The following is a 20,695-nucleotide window of genomic DNA, read 5'->3' on the forward strand; positions in this document are numbered from 1 at the left end:
AATTTTCCTTAATCCCTGAGCATTCTCAGGCTTCAGTTCTTGATGTCATTTCCCAGGTTTTTAAGATTTTCTTTTTAAATACTTTATTTTGTTAGTATGAGCAAAAGAAGCTGCTTTTATGATCTCAAGTCCAGCTGTTAAGCAATCAAGCTGACTATTTTGTATTTTTATGCTATTGGTCTCAGTTAAAACTCCTGCCTTTACAAGCCAGGGAGCAAAGGAGTCAATCTTCTGCTGTAAATTTTGGATTGCAGCCTCAAAAGGACAACTGCGGGAGTGGGAACTTCAGATGCTGTGTCTGACTCCTTCAAACAACTAGAAATCTATGGTAGAAACCCCCTTGGGAGAACCATAGTCAGCTGTACCTTCGCTTGTCCTCCATTAGTGGAGTTTAAGAAATGACCTGTTCTTCCTTGGTGTTGCTGTTAAGGATTTTCTGGTCTAACAGCCAGATCATAAAGATAATCAATAATATACAAATAGGGTGATACAAAATCCTATAAAAGAGCATAACTCCACTTGAACCAGGGGAAAACAGCATTCAAGATAGAAATGAATAATGCAAATTAAAACCCCAGTCCGGCATCCGAAATCCGGGCTCCATGCAGGTATGGGCATCCAGTGTCCAGGAACACAATGCAGGATTAGAGCCTCGTTCAGTAGTATCAGCCGAACAAACAGTCCTGCCTCAGTAAATTTGCATCTTGTTTGCTTTTTGTGTTGGGTTTTTTTGGGTTAGTTGCCAAAAGCCCCAATCAAGATAGTACAGCACAGAAAGGCCCCGAACATACAAGAGGTACTCCCTGCCTTGAAGAGCTTACAGTCTCTCTCCCCGCATGCAGTAGCCCTTGAACCCAATCAATATATGTATTATTTTTATTTATATAAATTAGTTTAGAAAATTCCCCTGACAACTATCTATAAAATAGGTGTATTAACAGTATTCTCTCAATATGTTGAACTTGCAGCTAATGGGTAAATGAACTATCTAACAGCTGTATCAAGGGTTTCCAATAACAAGATGTAGAGGCAGAAACTAAACTCATATTGTTGCAGAACCCAGAGAAAGGGGAACTATGTGCAGCCTTACCTAGAGAGGGTGAAGTTCTTCTGGGTGCAAATAATCCATGATTCTACATAGTACTTGCACACTTTAGGTTCTGGCAGCAGTAGAAATCATTTACTTTCATCCTCTACTGTCTCATCATCAGGAACTTTCAATGCATATAAGAAGAGCCAGCTTGATATCTGTCCATTATACATTCCGAGAATAGGTCCAGTGGTGGCAAAGTAGTGTCTTCTTCATAATGCTGCCCTGACAGTGTTTCTGCAGGAAAGTCTTCATGTTCATTCAATCATTTGGCCTCCTTGCAGAAACTGCCAACACGGATTCCAGTTTTGATAGTTTTTATGATGGTGGAAATTTGTCCTCTGCAAACTGCAGTGAGAACACCTGTGTTTCTCTGCTGTTAATATTTGAAGAGTCACATGAGCCTCAAAATTTTTTTGGTTAAATTTATGTATAAAACACCTCCCTATCCTTTTTGTTTTTAATTTAAATTTAACTAATTGGAGACTTGACATTGGAGCTGAGAAGGATTTTTTTGATTATCTGCCTGACTTTGTTTTGTATATGTGATTAATTTGCAGTGGTTATGACTTTGGCTATCTAATCAAAATCCTGACTAACTCTAATTTACCTGAAGAGGAGCTGGACTTCTTTGAGATACTCCGGTTGTTTTTCCCCGTCATTTATGATGTGAAGTATCTCATGAAGAGCTGCAAAAATCTCAAGGTAAATGATTTGATATCTGGTTCAGAACAGAATTTTCTAAGATGGCATTTTTTCTTACTGAAAGAACATATATGGCATCTGTTCACTGCCCTGTCCGGCAGTGAGCTCTACCTTGATGGTATTATTTGTTAACCATTAGTCTAATCAATTTTGTGTATTCGATATATAAAAAGTTACTGATGAAATGTAAGAGGCAGGAGGAGCACACAATTTTGTTCTTGTGGCTCTTAGCCATTTAAAAATTAAAAAACAATCCCATTTATTGGCAGCTTCATAAATCTGTGCTGCCAAATGATAGACCCATATTCGGAGGAAGTTACATCTTGCTGTTAACTTCTCAGGCTGTTAGAATTGATGGGCTTGGCCTCTGTGAGCAGGGTATTAATGACACACTCTTGCATCATTCCTCACTGTTCAATCCACTGAGGGGCTGCAGTTGTGATAAGGTGTAGTGAAAAGTGACTTTGGTGTGAAGGGATGGAATGGCTAGACCTGCAGGTCACCCTGTAGGCAAAGGTGAGCAATGACAGATATGCTCAGAGCCAACTCATGACTTCTAGAAAAATAGGGTTAGAAACTAACCTCTCAACTCAAGCCAGTTGGGCTATTAATTGGCTTGTTCTATTAGGCATAAAATTTGGAGAAGATTTGATTGGCCTGGAGAATGAATGTGAACTGGAAACAAATGTATGAAGGGAAGGACATCAAAAAGATATGCTGCTGGGATTTACAGCCACACTTGCCAAAGACGGCCACGTATCTGGACTGGTTTTGAAATGAAAGGGGCACAACTCATCCGAGGCAATAGGTGGCTCATTGTTTTGATGGAAGGCGACACAGAACACTCTGGGTTTTCTAAATGAGAGCACGTGGAAACTGGACATGGACTGACTGTAATGCAACCACCTCCTGAGTACAGGGATGGTATGCCACTCTTTGTCTCAGAATGCTGAGCAAGTGATTTAGACGATGCTGATGAGCTTGAATTTTCTGAGGCTATGCATGTAAAGGATATGTACTTTTTAATGAGGATCTTACTGCTGACTATGAAGTAAAGAACATAATTTCCACCATCTCCTATGCTAATCAGTCTGCACTGGAAGTGGTGAGAAGTGGGTGGAATGGTCTTTTCCGACTATCAGGAAAAGCATACTAGCCCAGTATCTGGTCAGGAGTTTTGCATCCCAGCAGCAACCCTCACCAACTGAGTAAAGAATGTATATTGGGGAACATCTAATTGACACTGGGTTTCCATTGGGACCAAGATAAGTAATTAAGTAGTTGGAAAAACTGCAGAAGTCAACAAAATTGTGCACCCTCATGGACTGAAACAAAACCTTTGCTGCTTATATGCAGTTGTTTTGCCCCAAGTACTAAATGTGTAATCCACTCTTACAGACTTGTCGGGGGAATTAACAAATTTAACAGCTTCTGTCATTAGAGCTTTGTGGTAATGGCAACTAAACTGCAGACCAATTATGAAAGGAAGGGGAGAGATGGGAACTACCCTGTTCCTCCAAACACCATTGCTGAAACAGTCCCATTGCTATCCACAGCAGTGAAATGCTGCCAATTGTGTAGACCTGTCCCAAACTGAGAACAGCTGGTGTGTCTTCGGAAGTCAAATCATTAATTACTTGCATGCACTGTTGCCTAAATGAATTTCTTTGCTTTTTTTGTTTAAATCTCTAATAAATTGCAGTGAATTGAATTGCTGTACTGATGTCCTTTATTGATTGGTGCAAACTACTCTTGTTGGTCACTTCATTTTATTAGAGACACTTGATTTTCCTTAGACACATTTTGGTGCTGATGGTCAGCCCTGGGGACTGAAACCCTCTCTATAGAATTGTGTGGGTGGTGGTTGCAGAATATTGTAGAATTACCTCCTGACTCCAGCAGAAATACTATAGAAAGAGTGTAATTAGTTGCTGTTGCTCATATACAGCACTACTCCTCTCCATCGTCTGTTTGGTGGGGACCATGGTGCAGCTGTAGCCTGGTGACCAATAGCAATACAGTTTCTTCCCAAAGAGGAAGAATGGTCCAGTGGTGGAACAATAGCTGGGGACTTGAGAGACCCAAATTCAGTTCTCTACTCTTCCATAAACTGCCTGTGTGACCAGAGGCAAGATACTTAGTCCCTCTGAGCTGCAGTTTCCCATCTGTGAAATTTTCCATCTGGGAATAGTATTACCTCCCTGCCTAATGAGATGTTGAGGATAAATACATTAGTGATTGTGAGAGGTTCAGATTCTGCAGTAATGGAGGACCAATAAATTTCCTTAGCTAGATAGGTAGATCCTGACTGAATTTAGTGGTGGGGTGGGGCTTGGGAAGCTGCACAGAGTAGTTAACACTCTATACCAATATCCTGAGATGTGTGGAGTTGGGCTTGGGTTCCCCATTGATCTTGGGCCATCATCCCTGGTGATGTGGTTACAGAACCAACCTGCTAACCTGTCTGTCTCAAAGGAATGATGCATCTGAAATATTTAGAAATATTTTTTCTTTTCCTTCTTGTGGCTATTTATAGCTAAGGGGAGGGAGGGCATGATTTGACCTATAGTTTATAAAGCATTTTTGGTTCTCAAGGTTATATTAAAAACCTTTTGATCAGCACTGCCTTAATCTGGAGGTGTTTTTTGTTTTTTTTTAAAGTGACTTAGAGAAGAGAGGCTCTGTATCCCATAATTAGTCTCCAGAGAGATCCAGTGTTTCCCTTGTATTTCCAACAGTTGTAAACTATTTTGTGTGACAAACTTTTAGGCACCCTTTTTGGAAAATTTTGGCCAATATCCACACTGAAGGGGATGCTTTCACCCTGTCCTGAATTTTTTTCTAGATCAGTGTTACACAGACTGCGGGGGCTGGAATGTAATATTTCCACATTTTTCCTTTTTCTTTGCAAGTGGTAGATTTAAGACACAGGACATCCAAGCTAAGTTAGAATTGATAGGTATGCTGTCTCACACCTAGCAGTACCCAGTGATGAGAGAAGTGATCTTCAGCTACTGTCTAGTCAGGAGGGCATGTGGCTTAAAAGGGATGAGTGGGTTTTAAGAGGGCCCAGTTTTTAATTAGGCATGTTTCTAATAGCAATCCACATTAATGCTATGGGGAATGCTGCAAATGTCTATTCAGCAGTTCAGGTGTGCCCCTTCTTCCTTCCTACCCTTGTCCCCGTGGTGCTTATTTAAAAGGGGAAGTTAGGTCATAGTGTGAGTTGAAATGTATGCAAAATTCAGATTGTAGCACAAACCAACAAAAATGGCAAAAGTCAAACTGACATTGTCACACTATAAAATATTTAAATTACCCCACACATTTTCTTATCTGTCACATTAACTCCTTGTATAATTAAAATGGAAATAATTTTTAAAATGTAGTTTTCATTACCTTACACTGTCTGCTCATTTTTCACATGTTGGATGATTTGAAATAAACTAGTTAGTTTCAATGTCAGGTTCTTGTGCCCTAGCACAATTCTGTAGTGTTTGGCTTGCAGATGCCACTTGGGAATGGCTTTATTAATAAAGTTTCCATTTGAATTAAAAAAAACAACAACAAAAAAACAACCCACTCATGGAAACATCCTGGTTGGCCGTAAGATTCATAGCTCTTTTGAACAATCTGCATTTTGGGCCAAATTTGACTTGGTTAAAGTTTAATCTTTAACTTGCAATATTTCACCTCAGCCTCTTCTCCCTCTCTTCTCCACCTCCATCTCCCAAAATGGTACGTGGTCAATGGAATTCAAATACTGTAGGTTCCCTTTTTAATATTAAAAAGAACTTGCTTTGTGCTAGCTTCATTCCTGTCATTGACTACTTCTGTGTTTTGGTTTCCCTTTTTTCAGATGTAAAAAATGTAGTGCAGGCTAAAAGCATTTTGATGCTCTACCTAGTTTCAACCTATTGCTGGCAGAGTAGTGATCCAAAGCAGTCTGCCTGGCACACAGTTTCGCTATGCAGTGTAGTGTTTCAAAAATTATTGTAAGGTAACTGATTTTCTCCCAGTTGTACAACCCTTTACGGACTGGTACATCCACAACATAATTTTGCATGTACCGTAACTATATTGTCCCACGGGGATCAGTTTAGCGAAGTTTAGACTAACCTGTCTAAAGCTGAATTGATCTACAGAGAGGCTGCTTCTGCTTGTAGCACCATTATCGCTTTCTTGACACTAAAATGATCTGAATTCATCAATACCTGTTTTGGGGATAGTTGTAGGAGATCCTGCTTATCCTATGGACAAATTGGAGTAGGGATAGTCTGATTTGTTCAGTTGTGTGTTTTTTTGTTTTTGTTTTTTAAATTTGTCCATGAAAAAGTCTTTCAGGCATTTTCATTCTGTGCACCATTTCTCAAGATAGGACTCATGTCATTGGCAGCTCTCCTCCCAATCTCTCACCTGCTGCGCAACTGTAGTGTTATGAAGTTATATGAAAAAGTAGTGCTAGGGCAGGGTAAAGGAGTGAAGATGAAAATAAACTTGCTTGGATTAAATGGATACAGCTGCTTGGTTAGTTCCCCTCCCCTATTGTAAATTTGTGATATTTGTTTCCTCTCCCTGGATGTAGGACTTACATTTATTAGTTCCAAACATTCCACCATTACCCGCAACCCCTAAAGACTCTGATTTCTCCTAGTGCTTTACTTTGGTTCTGTGTGTATGCACTACCTTGTCTATTTTGAGATCTGCAAATTTGAATCAGTTGAATTTACACCAAAAATACACCCAATAAAAGGACATGAAGGCGCTGTGAGGGAGGTGAGGGGTGTGCTTAGTTGGTCAAAAAGCTTCTGGAATTCACAAGTTCCCCACTGGGCTGCAATTAACAGGAAGAAAAATTTCTTGAAGACTGAAGGATACTTTACCGTTGTAATATAAGCTGTGTAGAGTAGACCACCAATGATCCATGCCCTACAATTAGACTTTCTCTGTAGAGCAGTTCCCAATTTTGAGCCCTGTGTTTATTTGCTACACTCAGTGTTCAAAAGCTGTCCTTTTTGTACCTGGGCTGTTTTTTGCACACACCCACACACTCACACCCCCTCACCCCTACCTCTCTCTCAAGGAGCTTTAAGCACAGATGTGGCTTAAAATGTTTTCTTTAAAAAAATACACTGTCAGTTAGCACAGTGCCTGTTAAAAGAAAGCTAATTGTGTGCTTATGGTAGCTAATAGCTTCTTGAATGTGGTCACACTGCAGTTTACATTACTTTTAACACAGATGTTTCATTTACTCTTTTATGGCAGTTAATAAAACCAATTAAAACGTTGCTAATGATGGGTTGAATGTTAGCTTTTTCACTTTGTTCTTTTTTCCCCTCTTGAATTTTACAACTTCACCTGGGTTCAGGGTTCTCCACTAATTCCTAAGGTAGAGCATTATCCTGGATTCCCTCTACTACTTTAGATGCTTTGAAGTTTTGTGGGGGAAGCGCAGAACCCTGAGCTTAGGTGTTGGCAGGTAAATGAAAGAAAAAACTGTGTTTTTAAATGAAAGCTAATTACTTTCAAGAGAAGTTGGAGTGCACATGTTTGTAGTGATTTGGATCTTAAATTGCTTTATGTTTGAAGTACCATTCTTCGCGTTTAAATTCTAACCCTAATAGAAAAGTAGGGAGTTAAAGAAACGTCTTGATTTCTGAAACTGTCATTCAGCAGCAGCATCAATCCTTTCAGCTTGATCAATGTAATACTTGAAGGAATTGCCTTGTTCAGTAGTAATTCCTTCAACTTTAATTGGCTGGTGTGCCTAGGCCTATTAGGTCTAAGACAGTCATTGAAAGTGCTTGATTGCTTAAATAATACTTAAAGCCTGAATGAAAAGCTTGGCTTTTCCAAGTGTGTGCTGGTTGCGTATTTCTATTGTGACTGCTATAGTGCTAAACTAAATATATACAAATGGTGGTTGAATAGACTTTGTTATGCAGAATTCTAGTGCTACTGTTGAATGATCTGACTTTGTAATTATTATCCCCGCTTTGACTGTGTAATGCTCCTTCCTTTTTCAGGGTGGATTGCAAGAAGTCGCAGAGCAGTTGGAGCTGGAAAGGATAGGACCACAGCATCAGGCAGGATCTGATTCTTTACTCACGGGAATGGCCTTTTTCAAAATGAGAGAAGTAGGTGTCCATATTGCTTTCTGTTGTAGTTTATTTGGATGAAAGTAATCTGCCTTAGTAGTCAATATTGTGCTATTCCCACTTATGAGATGTGCTAGAACCATTGACCCACCAAAATTGACCCATTGACCCACCAAAACCAGTGGCAGTACAACAATTTTTCAGAAGAAGTAAGAGAAATGCATGAGAGGGTATCACTTCTGTGACAAAGGGCAGAGTCTAAGACAGGCATTCCCACGCAAAGTACAATCTACAAACCAAATCCTTTCCTTTCCTTGTTTTGCTTTGTGTGCACGCTTAGTGAGGGGATGTCTCTACACGGTGTGTTCTCTCTCTGCTTTCCTCTCCTTGCTGGTGCTGTTCCTTCCTGTGGTCTGTGGGCCTTCATCTTCCATGGCAGGGAGCCCCAGCTACCTGACCCTATCGTCCACTGCCTGGGTCTTCTGAGTGATTGAAGCAGATGGCTCAGGCCACTCTGCCGGCACTTCTGTTCACCACTACCTCCTACAGCTGACACAACGTCATACATTCTTCTTTGCATAGTGTCCCTATGGGTGCTTCACATCAGGATGTGCAGTCACCTGTGCACTCCTGATCAGAGATTTTCATCAGCATTTTTTGCACATCCATGCCTGCACGTGAGATATCCTTGTGTCTGGTATGAGGGTATATGGGAGGACCAGACCTGTCACCCTCCAGGTCCTTCTCAACTGCCTGTGCCTTGAGACAGAGCGTCGTGTCTGTTAGCTAGCGACACAGCTTACTAACTCTCTCACTTAATCTTTCTCTCTTCTTTCTGGTATTGTCTTTCATTTAGAAGTTTGTGCTCTTCCTCTCCCCTCCCCCCCCCCCCCTTCTTTGTTTGCCCAATCTGGGCCTTGTTTTTCCATGGGCTTGACCCATAGTCTCAAGTATGGGTTATGCCCGAGACCCTGGGCTTCAAACCCTGCCAGACTTGGCGTAGATATTTTCCCCCTCAGTGACAGACATTCAGGCTGCCTCCACTGCCTGGGAGAGATTTATGTCCCTGCCAAATGAAAGGGCTGCTCTGGATTTAAAATCAGATCTAAGAAATTGAGGGAGTACAGACTAAAACTCCTGTTGATGGAGAGCTCACTGAGACCCACAGGATCCAAGTCGCACCATTCTCCTTGGATCTGGTTGCTCAGAGAGCCCAAGGGACCATCTGTGCTGCAGTAATAAGCAAAAATCCTGGGGGCCCTTAGAGAACTATGTAGACACTCAAAAAAGAAAAGATCCCATTTTCCAGAATGGGATAAGATAAGCGGAGAGTCACCCCCTCAGTCTTAGGAGACCTTGTGGTATGGGTACTGCTGAGGCGCTCATCCTCTCCGGTACTGAGACCTCAGATCTGATTAAGAAGACCATGCCACATACTGAGAAGCTGTCAGGTAAACAACCTAGAGCAACACTGGCTTGGGCACTGGGCTCAGTGTCTTTGAAACACAAGGACTCCAGAGCCAAACTGAAATTGTCATTGGTGTCATCTTCTGTAGCCAGTAGATAAGGGTTCACTTATCACACTTCCGTAATGTCTCCAGTACTTCCAGACATACTGACTCCTATCCAGAGCCCTTGGTACTATCCAGGCTCCTGTTCCATGAGGAGCTTCAGCTCCTGGAAGAGCCTGAACCACCATTGCTGTGAGATACAAAGACACGCTCTCGTCTAGTACCAACTCACCTCCGGAGCCTACTTACCCTCTGATCCTACCATCTTCAACAGTGACTCATTCTTCAGTACTGACATGATCACCAGCCCCACAAAAACTCATTGAGGATACCAAGCCAATACTGACACATCCTTCAGTAGCATCTCAACAGCTAAGCAAGTATCAACCTCTGGTACCAATGTGGTTACAGGACCCTATCTGGCCACTGTACTGACTCAACCACCGGTATCGGCACCACTTGCTTCTCTGAGGGATGACACCTTATTGGATTCTGAGGTGCCTATACAGTTTTCCTCTGCCTTCCCATTCCAGCTTCGTCCTTTGAGGTACACCCTGAGGAGGAAACTCCTAGCAGTCGATGCATCTGGCAAGGCTAACCTTGGGGCTCTGCCCCCTTCCTTTATGCCCCACCACAGTGGGCTTACTGGAACCTATTGGCCCCTTATGGTGAACAGTTCTTCAGGGTCCCATCTTGTAAAAGGGTATACCAGGAACAACAGCCTCCTCCCTTGGCTCCTGCTCCACAGGAGGATGTTACAAAGGAGCAAGAGCCAGCTGAGGAAGAAGAAACACCACCTTCCCACAAATCCTCCTCCTCACTAAATGGGGTGGTCATACCTCCCACGCTGATGAATTCAAGGGCTTTCAAGACCTTGGGAAACAAATAGCAGAGACCTTATAAATTGGAGAAGATACAGGAACCCTAATGCTCTCTGTTGGACATCCTTCATACATCTCCTCAGGGAAAAATTGCCTTGCCCTTCAGTGATGCTCTGCTGGCCCAGCCCGTATGGTTGCAGCAAACTCCAGCTACTACACTGCCTGCGTGTAAACTGGCTGACAAAAAAATACTATATCCCACCCACAGGCTTGAAGTATATATTTTTTTCTCCCACCCTACACCTGACTGTCTGATTGTCAAGGTCGTTAATGAATGACACAGGCAACATAAGTCCCTCTTAATGCCGTCTGACAATGAGCTGAACTGATTGGACCTTCTGGGCTGCAAGAGCTACTCCTTGGCCTCTTTGCAGTTCAGAGTAGCCAATTACCAAGCCGTGATGACAAAATATGATTACAAACTATTCAAAGTTTTATCTTTTATTGAACACCTGCCATAGGATCAGAGGGAACAACTTCAAGTCCTCATAAGAGAAGGCCAGACAATTGCCAAGCTGTCTCTCCAGGCCCCTCTCGATGTCACCAATACAGCTGCATGTTTGATGGCTACAGCAGTAGTCATGTGCTAAGCTTCTTGGCTGCGCTCCTTCAAATGGCAGCTAGTCATCAACTTAGGGTAAAGGCACAAATATTTCTAGTCTTGTTAAGATGTGAGGAGTGTCCACATTAGCTTTTTACTAATGTGTGACATACCTCGAGTTACTGGCAATCCATTAACTCAGTGTACCAGTTTACTGAAGATGAACCCTGTAAGTCTCTTGCACATCTCTAGGACTGCTCTGTGGCTGGGGGCGGGGGAGAAATTGGTTGCTGCTAATATAATGCATTGATTTTTCACACAAGGGCATGTGTTAAAACATTGGCACAAGAAACTTCTCTTTTACCAGTGTATCTGTATTCTGGCCTCATGCTACGAACTTGTGGTTCTCCTTTAATATGCAAAAAGTGTTCAGACAGTGGCAACCCTCATCTTTTACATTTTAATCCAAGTGACCTTCACTTGGATTAAGTTGGAGCGTTGCATGCTGGGATGTGTAGCTTCTGCAGTCCACGCTGCCATATGAAGGAGGAGGCAGCTGCATGCCTCTGGCAAATATTGCCGAGGTAGCAAGTGGGAAATGAATGCAACAGTTTCATTCTAATCCTTACTGCACATCACACAGTCTCCATGTGGTTAGGCTCAGATTAGTGCGATTGGCAGGGCACAGGCTAGAGCTGCAGGGCTGGACTGATCTTTTTCTGGTAAGATCCAAGTATAAGGCACACTGGTGCTGTGCAAGTTTCCCCACAATACTCCTATTCCTTTGAGCTCAAGCTTTACATGGGATCTAAAATAACAAAGAGGGAAGGAGGGGAAAAGTGAATAACATCCATATCTTGCTCAGTTCACAGGGTGTGATACTGTATTTAAATGTGACTTAAGAGAGAAAAGGTCCAAACCCATGAAAACTCCCCTAATAATAAAATGCATTCTTCAGTTACTACCATTGTAACTTGTTACATTTTCACTAACTACTAGAGCTTAGCTAGGAGAAATAAGAAACTTAGTTTTCTAATTAAAATGAGGCGTGATCTCACTGTTTTTATAAAACAAGCAAAGATTTTTAATTATTTTGTTCAGATCTTCATAGAAGCTTTGAAAATTTTTCTCCTCTATTAACTCTTGCACTATTTTATTTGGGAAATGGTGAGTTTTATGTTTGTATTTTGAATGAATCCTATCAAGAAGACTTTTTTCTTTACTAACTTATGTTTTTGTCCTAAAACACATGTAATCTTTCACCAGTATTATTTTAGCTCTGGAAAAGGTTGTATATTGATTGTTGATGTAGAACCAGCAGGGGGAGCACAACTTTCTGGTCTGTCTTTTAAGTACCACAAAAGAGGTCATTGATCTCTCTCCTTTCTCCCCCAGTCTAAAAGATACTTAACTCCCCAGTGCTGTAGCATCAAGAAGCTTTTTTTAGAAAAGCTAGTGGTGGGCTTTTTAAAGACTTTAAATAAAAAAACAAACCCCAAAAAGTAAAAGTGCCCGTAGGCAATTCCTGGAATTCACTATCCTGCATGCAGGAAATGCTGCTCTAGGCAAATCCAAGTTTTTGGGGAAAGAGAGGATGGATGACTTTAAATAAACGTCTTGACTCTCCTGCCTGCACTCATCCTGTCTCCCTTAAATTGTTGTGTGTGCTCTCTTCTCTTCATATTTACTCTATGCCCTTTCTCTACTGCTTCATCTTTTGGCTCTCCTGTAATTTTGTAAAGTGCTGCATCCATGCATTATTTATTCAGTTTTCATTTTAGCTTGGCCAGTTTCTCACTACAGGGAGAGGATTTGTTTAAATGTATACATGTATTTGCATCTTCCCGCATTCCCAAAACTTCATGGATTCTGCAGCCAAACTCTAGTTCAAGCAATAGCAAATTAATGGCCTTGAATGTAGACCGGGATTTAAACTAGATAATGGTGGATAAAATCTTTAGGAAAAACTGTTTTAGTTAGATTTGCCCCTGTTTAAACATTCAGTATATTTTGAAAACCATACTGAGTAGTGTGCGGCAGAAGACTCGCTGCTGTCAGTGGGGATCCTGACTGCAACACACTGACATTGGTTCTGGCCCTGCTGCGGCCAGGCCAGGGTCGGCTGCCCCCGGGACTCCCCCTTGTAAGGTACCTGGGTTTGGCCGGCGTCCTCGGCGGTTTCCAGCACCATCGGTTCCTCCGGGTAACTAGTGAAGGGTAGGCGCGGCTCCTCCTCGGGGTAGCGGGCCGAGGGGTAGGCGCGGCTGGCCCGGCCAGTCCTCGGGTCGGCCACAGCCTCCCGGCTTTCCCCAACCCGGAGCTAGGCCACAGGCATCTGGCCTCTCCGGCGGCTGGCTTTCAAGTGAGCTTTGCAGCAGGGCTTTTCTACTTCCTGTCCTGCACCGTGACCTCTGGGGGGCAGGCGCAGGACCCACTGGCTCCACCCACGTTGGTGCTAGGGGAGGCTTGTCCCTCCGTGGGGCTGTGGGGTATCCCACTGCCTTGCTACAGATGCATTGAAGGGCTAATATTCTTTCTCTCATGGCCAAGAACACTTCAGTGCCAAGAGTCACTTAGTTATTTTAATTTAGTTTCACTTACATGTGGAGTATGAAAATTCAGACTTTTGTAAAAGCCTGACAGTATTTGACCTCAATAAGACTTATTCTTCAGTATTGATTTGTCTTTTTTTAACTCCTTTTTAGATGTTCTTTGAAGATCACATTGATGATGCCAAATATTGTGGTCACTTGTATGGCCTTGGTTCTGGTTCTTCCTATGTACAAAATGGCACAGGAAATGCATATGAAGAAGAAGCCAACAAACAGTCATGACATGAAATGGGAGGTCATCTTTTCTGAGCTCTGTGTGCTTGTATATAGGTTTTATCTCTGGTTGAATCCCTTGGACAATTAGGCTCCCCCCCACCCCCCTTCTCAGAACACTTTATTTTCTGCCTTTCTATGTACTAAATCTGATTGTTCCTATCACAGATCTGATCTTGATATGTTGAATTTTCTGAGTTAAATTTGGCCTTTGTACCTACCCCATCTCTAAAGAAGCATGTGTAGGATCAGTGTGGCAGAGAGAAGGGGAAAGCTAAATCATAATGAATATTCTGGTAACTTACCTAGTTGGTCTTAGTTTTGTTTTTTCTCCCTTCCCCCAAATTAACTAGCACTGATTTGTAACTAACTTCCCTGTTTCATGTCTGTCCCTTCCAGTATGCAGGTGTTTTAGCTATTCAAGATTGCGGACCATCAAATTTGCACTTTAGAGAGTGACTCTGTCTCAGATCCTCTGTTTTATCTGAAGTTTTGGGTGTTTTTGCCCTGAGCTAGAAAAATAATAGTCTGCCAACTTTAGCAACTTCACACTGTATTCCTTGGTTTTTGAGCCTGCAGAACATAACACATTCACTGCATAACAATGTTTGTTTGTTCAAGCAAAACAAACTACTGAAATCTTAGTAACTGCTGTTATCTTACTGGTGTTCAGTCTTCCAAGCACATCCTGAGCACATCAGCTTCTAATTGGCCTGCTGTTTTAAAGCCACTCTGTGATGAAAGAAAATGTTTGAAAACCAGCTTTACACCCTTCAGGACAAATTGTGTGAGACTTACTTTTGTATTTTTGCCATTGAGCTGAAAATCTGAGGATACTGGAACTGCAGTGGTTCTATTATGGCACACTTCCCTGGATTCAGTTCCTAGCTTTTATTCCAGTAATGTATTACCTAAATAGTTTTTATTTTTTAAAGTCATATTTATTATGTACTTGATTTGATGATTTTTGCAAGTGAGTTTAGTTAAGGATAAAACCCAAAGACCTGAAGTAAACTTTATATTGAATTGAATGATTAAATTAGAAGGAAGATAAATTGTGCTTTTGTAGTTGCTACAAAGACAGATGGTACAGATATATTTGTTGTAAAACAACAAAATATAAATTACTTATAGCTAATAAAGTTACCTGAGGAGTGTAATGCTAGTTTTATTTTTTGAGTGTATCTTAGCAATATATTTTATATATATTGTTTTAAAGGACTGTACTGTACTTTAACCATGCATAGCAGAGCAATTGTGCAGGAAGACTTTTTTGGGATTGAATAGCTAAATACTAGCCTGAAATGATGGAATGCATGCCTCAGTGTGTGTGTGTTTCTACACTGAAATCAATATTAGCAAATCTCCAAATGTTCGCCAAATTGATCTGTTTACCTTGTACTTTAACATATTCTTTTTTCATTAAGTTACAATAATATAACTGGGTGGTCCTTTTTAAAACAAGAACAAATGATTTGCATAACAGAGGGTATTATTTGTTTTTAAAGCTTTTGTAAATAAAGGCTTCAGAAATGTTTTCTTACATATCTACAGACTGGTAGTTTTGTTCTGAAACCTTTACTGGAATGTATATTGTACCCCATTCAGTCCCTGTATACTTCCTATTCCACTATGCATACTAATTCATCTTTCTGGTGTCTGAAAGAGCTATTAGCAGCTCACCAAGTGGTGCCAGCACCAGCTTATTTCTGCCAATTGAGAGCATAGCAGGAGTCTGTTTCTATGTCCAAATTATTTCACTGCTATTAGCCTAATTTACGAGTGTATGGGTACAACTACCCAATTAATAGTTTTTCTCTTCAGGTATCTAGAGACTGTCACTCTAAGAGTTGTGCTGAATCACTCTTTATTTTGACCTCTGGGTCAGATAGGCATCAATAAGGACACTGTTAGCATTTAACAAATAAACATAGGTGCGTATCTTTAGGCCCAGTCCTGCTTTCATTTGAATATCCAGATCACCTGATGACTTCAGTGGGAGTTGAGAGTATACTAGGAATGCAGGATTGGGCCCTTTGAAGGTCTGATGTACTTGTGTCAGACAGAAGCTGTTAAGATTTAAAACACTATGATGGGATTATATGAGGTTGTGCTTTGAGGAAAACTGGTTTTTGTGTGGATTTTTTTTGTATTTGGTTAATTGTTGTTTTGAAGAATCTTCTCAGCTGTGGATAAAAGGGACTTTTCTAAAAGTTTTTGAAATATTCCTTGGTTGTTTGCGGTGATAGACATTTCTGCTCTTTCCCTCTCCTTCACAATGGGAAGGGTCTTATGAATGTCTTGCTCCAAAACACACCAATCAATGTGAAATCAGGATTCAGTTTTATCACTGAGAGAAAACTCTTAAACGGCTTTGATCTGCCCACATACTTAAGAGCTGTCATCGCACACAGTCCCAGCTATAGAGCATGTATTCAGGTTCCTTTTGCAAAGTTAACACAAAGGAGATTTGGTTTCTAACAAGGAGCTATTTAACCTGGGGAGGAATGTCAGTTTTTTGAAAATGGGCACCTCTCATTTTGTGAGCCAGCATGTTGTAAATTGCAGATTTTCTTAAAAAATAGGAAAAAGCAAATTACTCCTGTCCATTTAAAATTGGAATAACTTGTTTCAAAGGTGGACAGGGTGATGTCTTTGTGGAGATAAATCCATGTACATATTTTAAATTGAACTATTCCAGAAATTTAGAGATATGCCTGCTTATTATAAGTCCAAGAATTTTCATCTCAAGCCCCTGCTTACCTCGCAGCCTCCTCTAAATCTGTCACTAGATAGGCTTATGTCAATAACAAACAAGGCTGTTATTTATTTGTTGTGCCTAATGTTCCTTTTCTTGTCACTTGCATTTTGGCATCTCTGGTCAGCTGTGTCCAACTCTCTGGGCACTGGTTTATGTGTTATAGCTAAGTAGGTGCTGGGTGGTGTGATGGCTAAAGAGATAAGATCCATCAGATATTCAAGAAATTCAGCAAATTATTGAGAACTTAGTGTTCTTCTTTGAGTGATTGTCCACACAGATTCCACTCTTATTGCACATGCACCACATGCGAGTGAGAGGATTCTTTTAGCAGCAGGTTCTGTTGGGGCCAAGCCTGTGCCCTAGGTGTTTGTGCACACCTCCTATCAATGGCAGAGCAGGCCCAACGGTTTCATTAATGGCTATTAGCGAGGATGGGTAAGGAATGGTGTCCCTAGCCTCTGTTTGTCAGAGGGTAGAGATGGATGGCAGGAGAGAGATCACTTGATCATTGCCTGTTAGGTTCACTCCCTCTGGGGCACCTGGCATTGGCCACTGTCGGCAGACAGGATGCTGGGCTGGATGGACCCTTGGTCTGACCCATTATGGCCATTCTTATGTTAATTCCAGGACCTGATGAAGTGCATGACAGAAACTTTGACTACTTCCAGGGGTATATCCAAAGAGCTTGTGCTGGTGTTCTCGAACATTTAACATTCTTTTACAATAGGGAAACAAATCTAATCTGCTCATAAAGGTCTACTGGAGCCTGCAAGAACTTCTGACATACACCTGTATCCATCCCAGCCAAATCAAAGTTGCTGACCGGATGTACCAGGGCCCTCCTAAAAGTTCTGAGTATTTCTATTCACATCCAACACCAGGTTCTCTCATAGTGGCAACAGTTCAGGAGAAATCAAAACAGCAGAGTCCTCGTAAATCCATACTTAGAGAAGAGAACCCAAACAAATTGTCCCTGTTTAGTCACCAGGTGTATTTGTCAGCTAGTCTTCAGAGGAGGCTAACAATGTGGCCCTTCTCTCAAAATATAACTGTCTATAAAATGAAACAGCTTGTCCTAATTTTAAAACTCTGTAAGGAACACCAGGATGACCTGAAGCCTAGTGTGGTGGAGGGACAACTGACTGCCCATAGATCATTACAGGCTGTGCTAGATGTTTGACACTATGGCACATGCAATGACCATTGCAATAGCCATGAGGGGTTATCATAGCTTCAATCCTTGGCCATTTCCAGGGAGGTATAGGCAACATTGAGGACCTCCCATTGTTGAACAGTTTGTTACCCTCAAATGGAACAAATGAGGCCTTCCGCTCCTCAAAGAAATCACAGGCAACTGGGCTCTTTGGGCCTCTGTCCCAACCTCTAGAAATTAGCAATCATGCCAACAACTGCCCTGCCAACAGCGCCCTGTTGTAGGAACATCTCCCTACCAATATAGAGTCCTGCCCTTTGGTTTTTCTACAGCATCAAGGGTATTCAAGAATGGAGCAATAGTGGCAGCTCATCTACGGAGAATCCAGGTCTGTCCTTACCTCAGTAACTGGCTGACTTGTGGAAGATCACCGCAACAGGTGACCGACTCTAGTCAAGTAATTCTAAAGATCTCTGCTTTACTAGGTCTCAAAACCAACAGCCAGAAATCCATATTGATTCCAACTCCGAGTGTAGAGTTCATAGGAGCACTGTTAGACTGAAAGTCAGTGAGAACTCACTTTCCATGAGAGGACTTAGATTCCAAACTAACCATCAATCAACTAAAACTCATCCAAAGATATCAACGAAAACATAACTTAGACTTCTAGGACACATGCATTTATGTCACACAATATGCCAGACTTCACCTATGCTGCATGAAAGGGTGGCTGAAATTTGTGTATCTATCGAGCATTCACCACATGAACATGATGGTCACAGTCCCATAAGAAGGCATCTCCTCATTAAACTTGTGGAAAGATCCTCTTCAGGCATGCAATGAAGTACCCTTCTCAACAGCTTTGTTTGCCAAATTTCTGATGACACCTGCCTCCACTCAAGGATGGGGGTATTTTTAAATTCAGGGCCTGTGGTTCCCTCATTAAGCTTGCCTCCACAAACATTCTAGAGCTCAGACTTATCCTGGCATGCAGGATAAGTCCCCCCCCCCCCAATCACTTGCTTTCCTCCACCCTTGCTCACTTTCACCAGGCTGGGGTTGGGGTTCAAGAGGCGGTGTGGGCTCTGGGCTGGAGCCGAGGGGTTTGCAGTGTGGGAGGGGGCTATGGACTGAACCTGGGGCTGGGGTGCAGGAGGGAGTAGGGGTATTGGCTCTGGGAGGGGGATCAGAACTGGGGTTGAGGTGCAGGAGGGGGTTTGGGGTGCTGGCTCCGGGAGGGGGCTCAGGGCTGGGGCTTGGGGTACAGGAGGGAGTTTGGGGTGCTGGCTCCAGGAAGGGGCTCAGTGCTGGGGTTTGGGGTGTGGCCTCCCGCCGGGCAGCACTTACTGGTAAGGCAGGCTTCCTGCCTACCCTGGCCCCTCGCCGCTCCTGGAAGGGGGCAACAGGCCCTCTGGCCCCTGGGGTGGGGGGCAGGTAGCACGTGGCTCCGTGTGCTGCTCCTCTCTGCAAGAACCGCCTCCTCAGCTCCTATTGTCCAGAGCTCCCCCGTTCCTGGTCAATGGGAGCTGCGGGGGCGGTGCTCGCAGGCAGGAGCAGTGCATGGAGGGGGATGCCCGCCGCTTCCCGGAGCAGCATGGGGGCAGGGTGGGCAGGGTAGGCAGGGAGCCTGTCTTAGCGGCAGCCCCGCTGTGCTTCCAGAGATCGTGATCGACTGGTTTGTGACCACTGCTGTAGGGTAAGTAACCATTGTTTGTTCTTACTTAAATTCAGCCAACATTTTATTTAATCTCATTTAGCCTCCAGTACACTAGATAAGCAGTTATAGTGAAGCCAAATAATGTATTAAAAGATAATGCAATAATGACCCAAGCCAATGTAATAGCAGGTACACTTCAATTGTTCACCCAGTGTATTATTCCAATGCAATCTTCCTCACCTTTTCACCATTTAACTAATAGTGGTGCCCATTAAGCATACTTACACTGATGTTGCTAGCGTTCATATAATGTGGGTCACTTTGAAAGCTGCCTTTGCTGCAATGAGTGCATTTGTGAAGAAAAGTTATATGGGCGAGTTAGACCCAGTCATACAAAGTCAAATGGCAGAATAATTTTATGCTCGCTTGGTACACTATATTAATTATAGTCTCTAACTGTACATTCCTTGTGCATTCGACATCTAAAGAAGTGAAATCCTATTGATTGAAAATTCAATGTTCTGTTTTGTAACACTGTGTAGAGCTATAGTGTTTTAATGTATAACCCTGAGTGTGCTGCCAATTGTTCGGGTAGGTATGGTAGAGAGGACTATTTTAAATATAAGTTAGCATTGTCTTGGCTAGGCTTTCTCTTCACATTCAGAAGGAAACCACTATCCTCCTGTGTGTTTGACGTGGTTCATAGAAAAGGAGAATGGAGCAAATTGGTAGGGTATATGGAGGTGCAACCACAAAAGTTCAGAAAGTAGATGGGTTTTCCTCAACCATGCTGTATCTTAATGTGCAGTTTAAAAAGAAAAAGCAAAGTTACCAAAAATACTGACTCTGATCCAGACATCTTTCCTACCTACTCAATAATAGCAAATGAAACACAATTTCCAGCAGAATGTGTGCAAAAATGACCTAGTCGTTGTGACGAGATTTAGAATCCTTTCATAAAAGTCTGCCAACAGATGTGTTTCTGGTGTGTTTTAGGACAAGAGGACTTTTTGTTTGCTTGCTGGTTTCAGTGAATGGATTGTAAAAGGATTACTCTGAGTGGCATTGTTTATATTGAAGTCTGTTATGCTTGTCTTTTGCATGTGGTGGAGTGAAAAATCACAAACTGCTTCAGTGCATGTTCCCCCTTCCTACAGTGAAGTTCCGCTCCAGGGTACCCAGGCTTGACAGTACTAATCCTTTTCGTAGACTCATAGGACTGAAAGGGACTTCGAGAGGTCATCTAGTCCAGTCCCCTGCACTCATGGCTGGACTAAGTATTATCTAGACTATCCCTGACAGCTGTTTTGGAGATTTTTTTAAGAGCAGGTTAGAAGATTCCACAACCTCCCTAGGCAATTTATTGCAGTGCTTAACCACCCTGACAGGAAGTTTTTCCTAACATCCAACCTAAACCTCCCTTGCTGCATTTTAAGCCCATTGCTTCTTGTCCTATCCTCAGAGGTTAAGGAG

The 20,695-nt window shown here is 42.3% G+C and overlaps 1 protein-coding gene across 1 annotated transcript in view; it reads left to right on the top strand.

Moving 5' to 3' along the window:
• CNOT7 (CCR4-NOT transcription complex subunit 7) overlaps nt 1–15,198 on the top strand; it is a 33,564-nt gene extending 18,366 nt beyond the window's left edge. The window contains exons 5-7 of the mRNA XM_065404649.1: nt 1,651–1,795; nt 7,822–7,932; nt 13,532–15,198. Of these exons, the coding sequence (XP_065260721.1) occupies nt 1,651–1,795; nt 7,822–7,932; nt 13,532–13,660 (385 nt within the window). The 3' untranslated portion in view covers nt 13,661–15,198. The remainder of the gene's footprint in view (nt 1–1,650; nt 1,796–7,821; nt 7,933–13,531) is intronic.
• The last annotated feature ends 5,497 nt before the right edge of the window (nt 15,199–20,695 follow it).

This window comes from Emys orbicularis, chromosome 5, assembly GCF_028017835.1.
Source record: "Emys orbicularis isolate rEmyOrb1 chromosome 5, rEmyOrb1.hap1, whole genome shotgun sequence".
Taxonomy (NCBI): Eukaryota; Metazoa; Chordata; order Testudines; family Emydidae; genus Emys; species Emys orbicularis.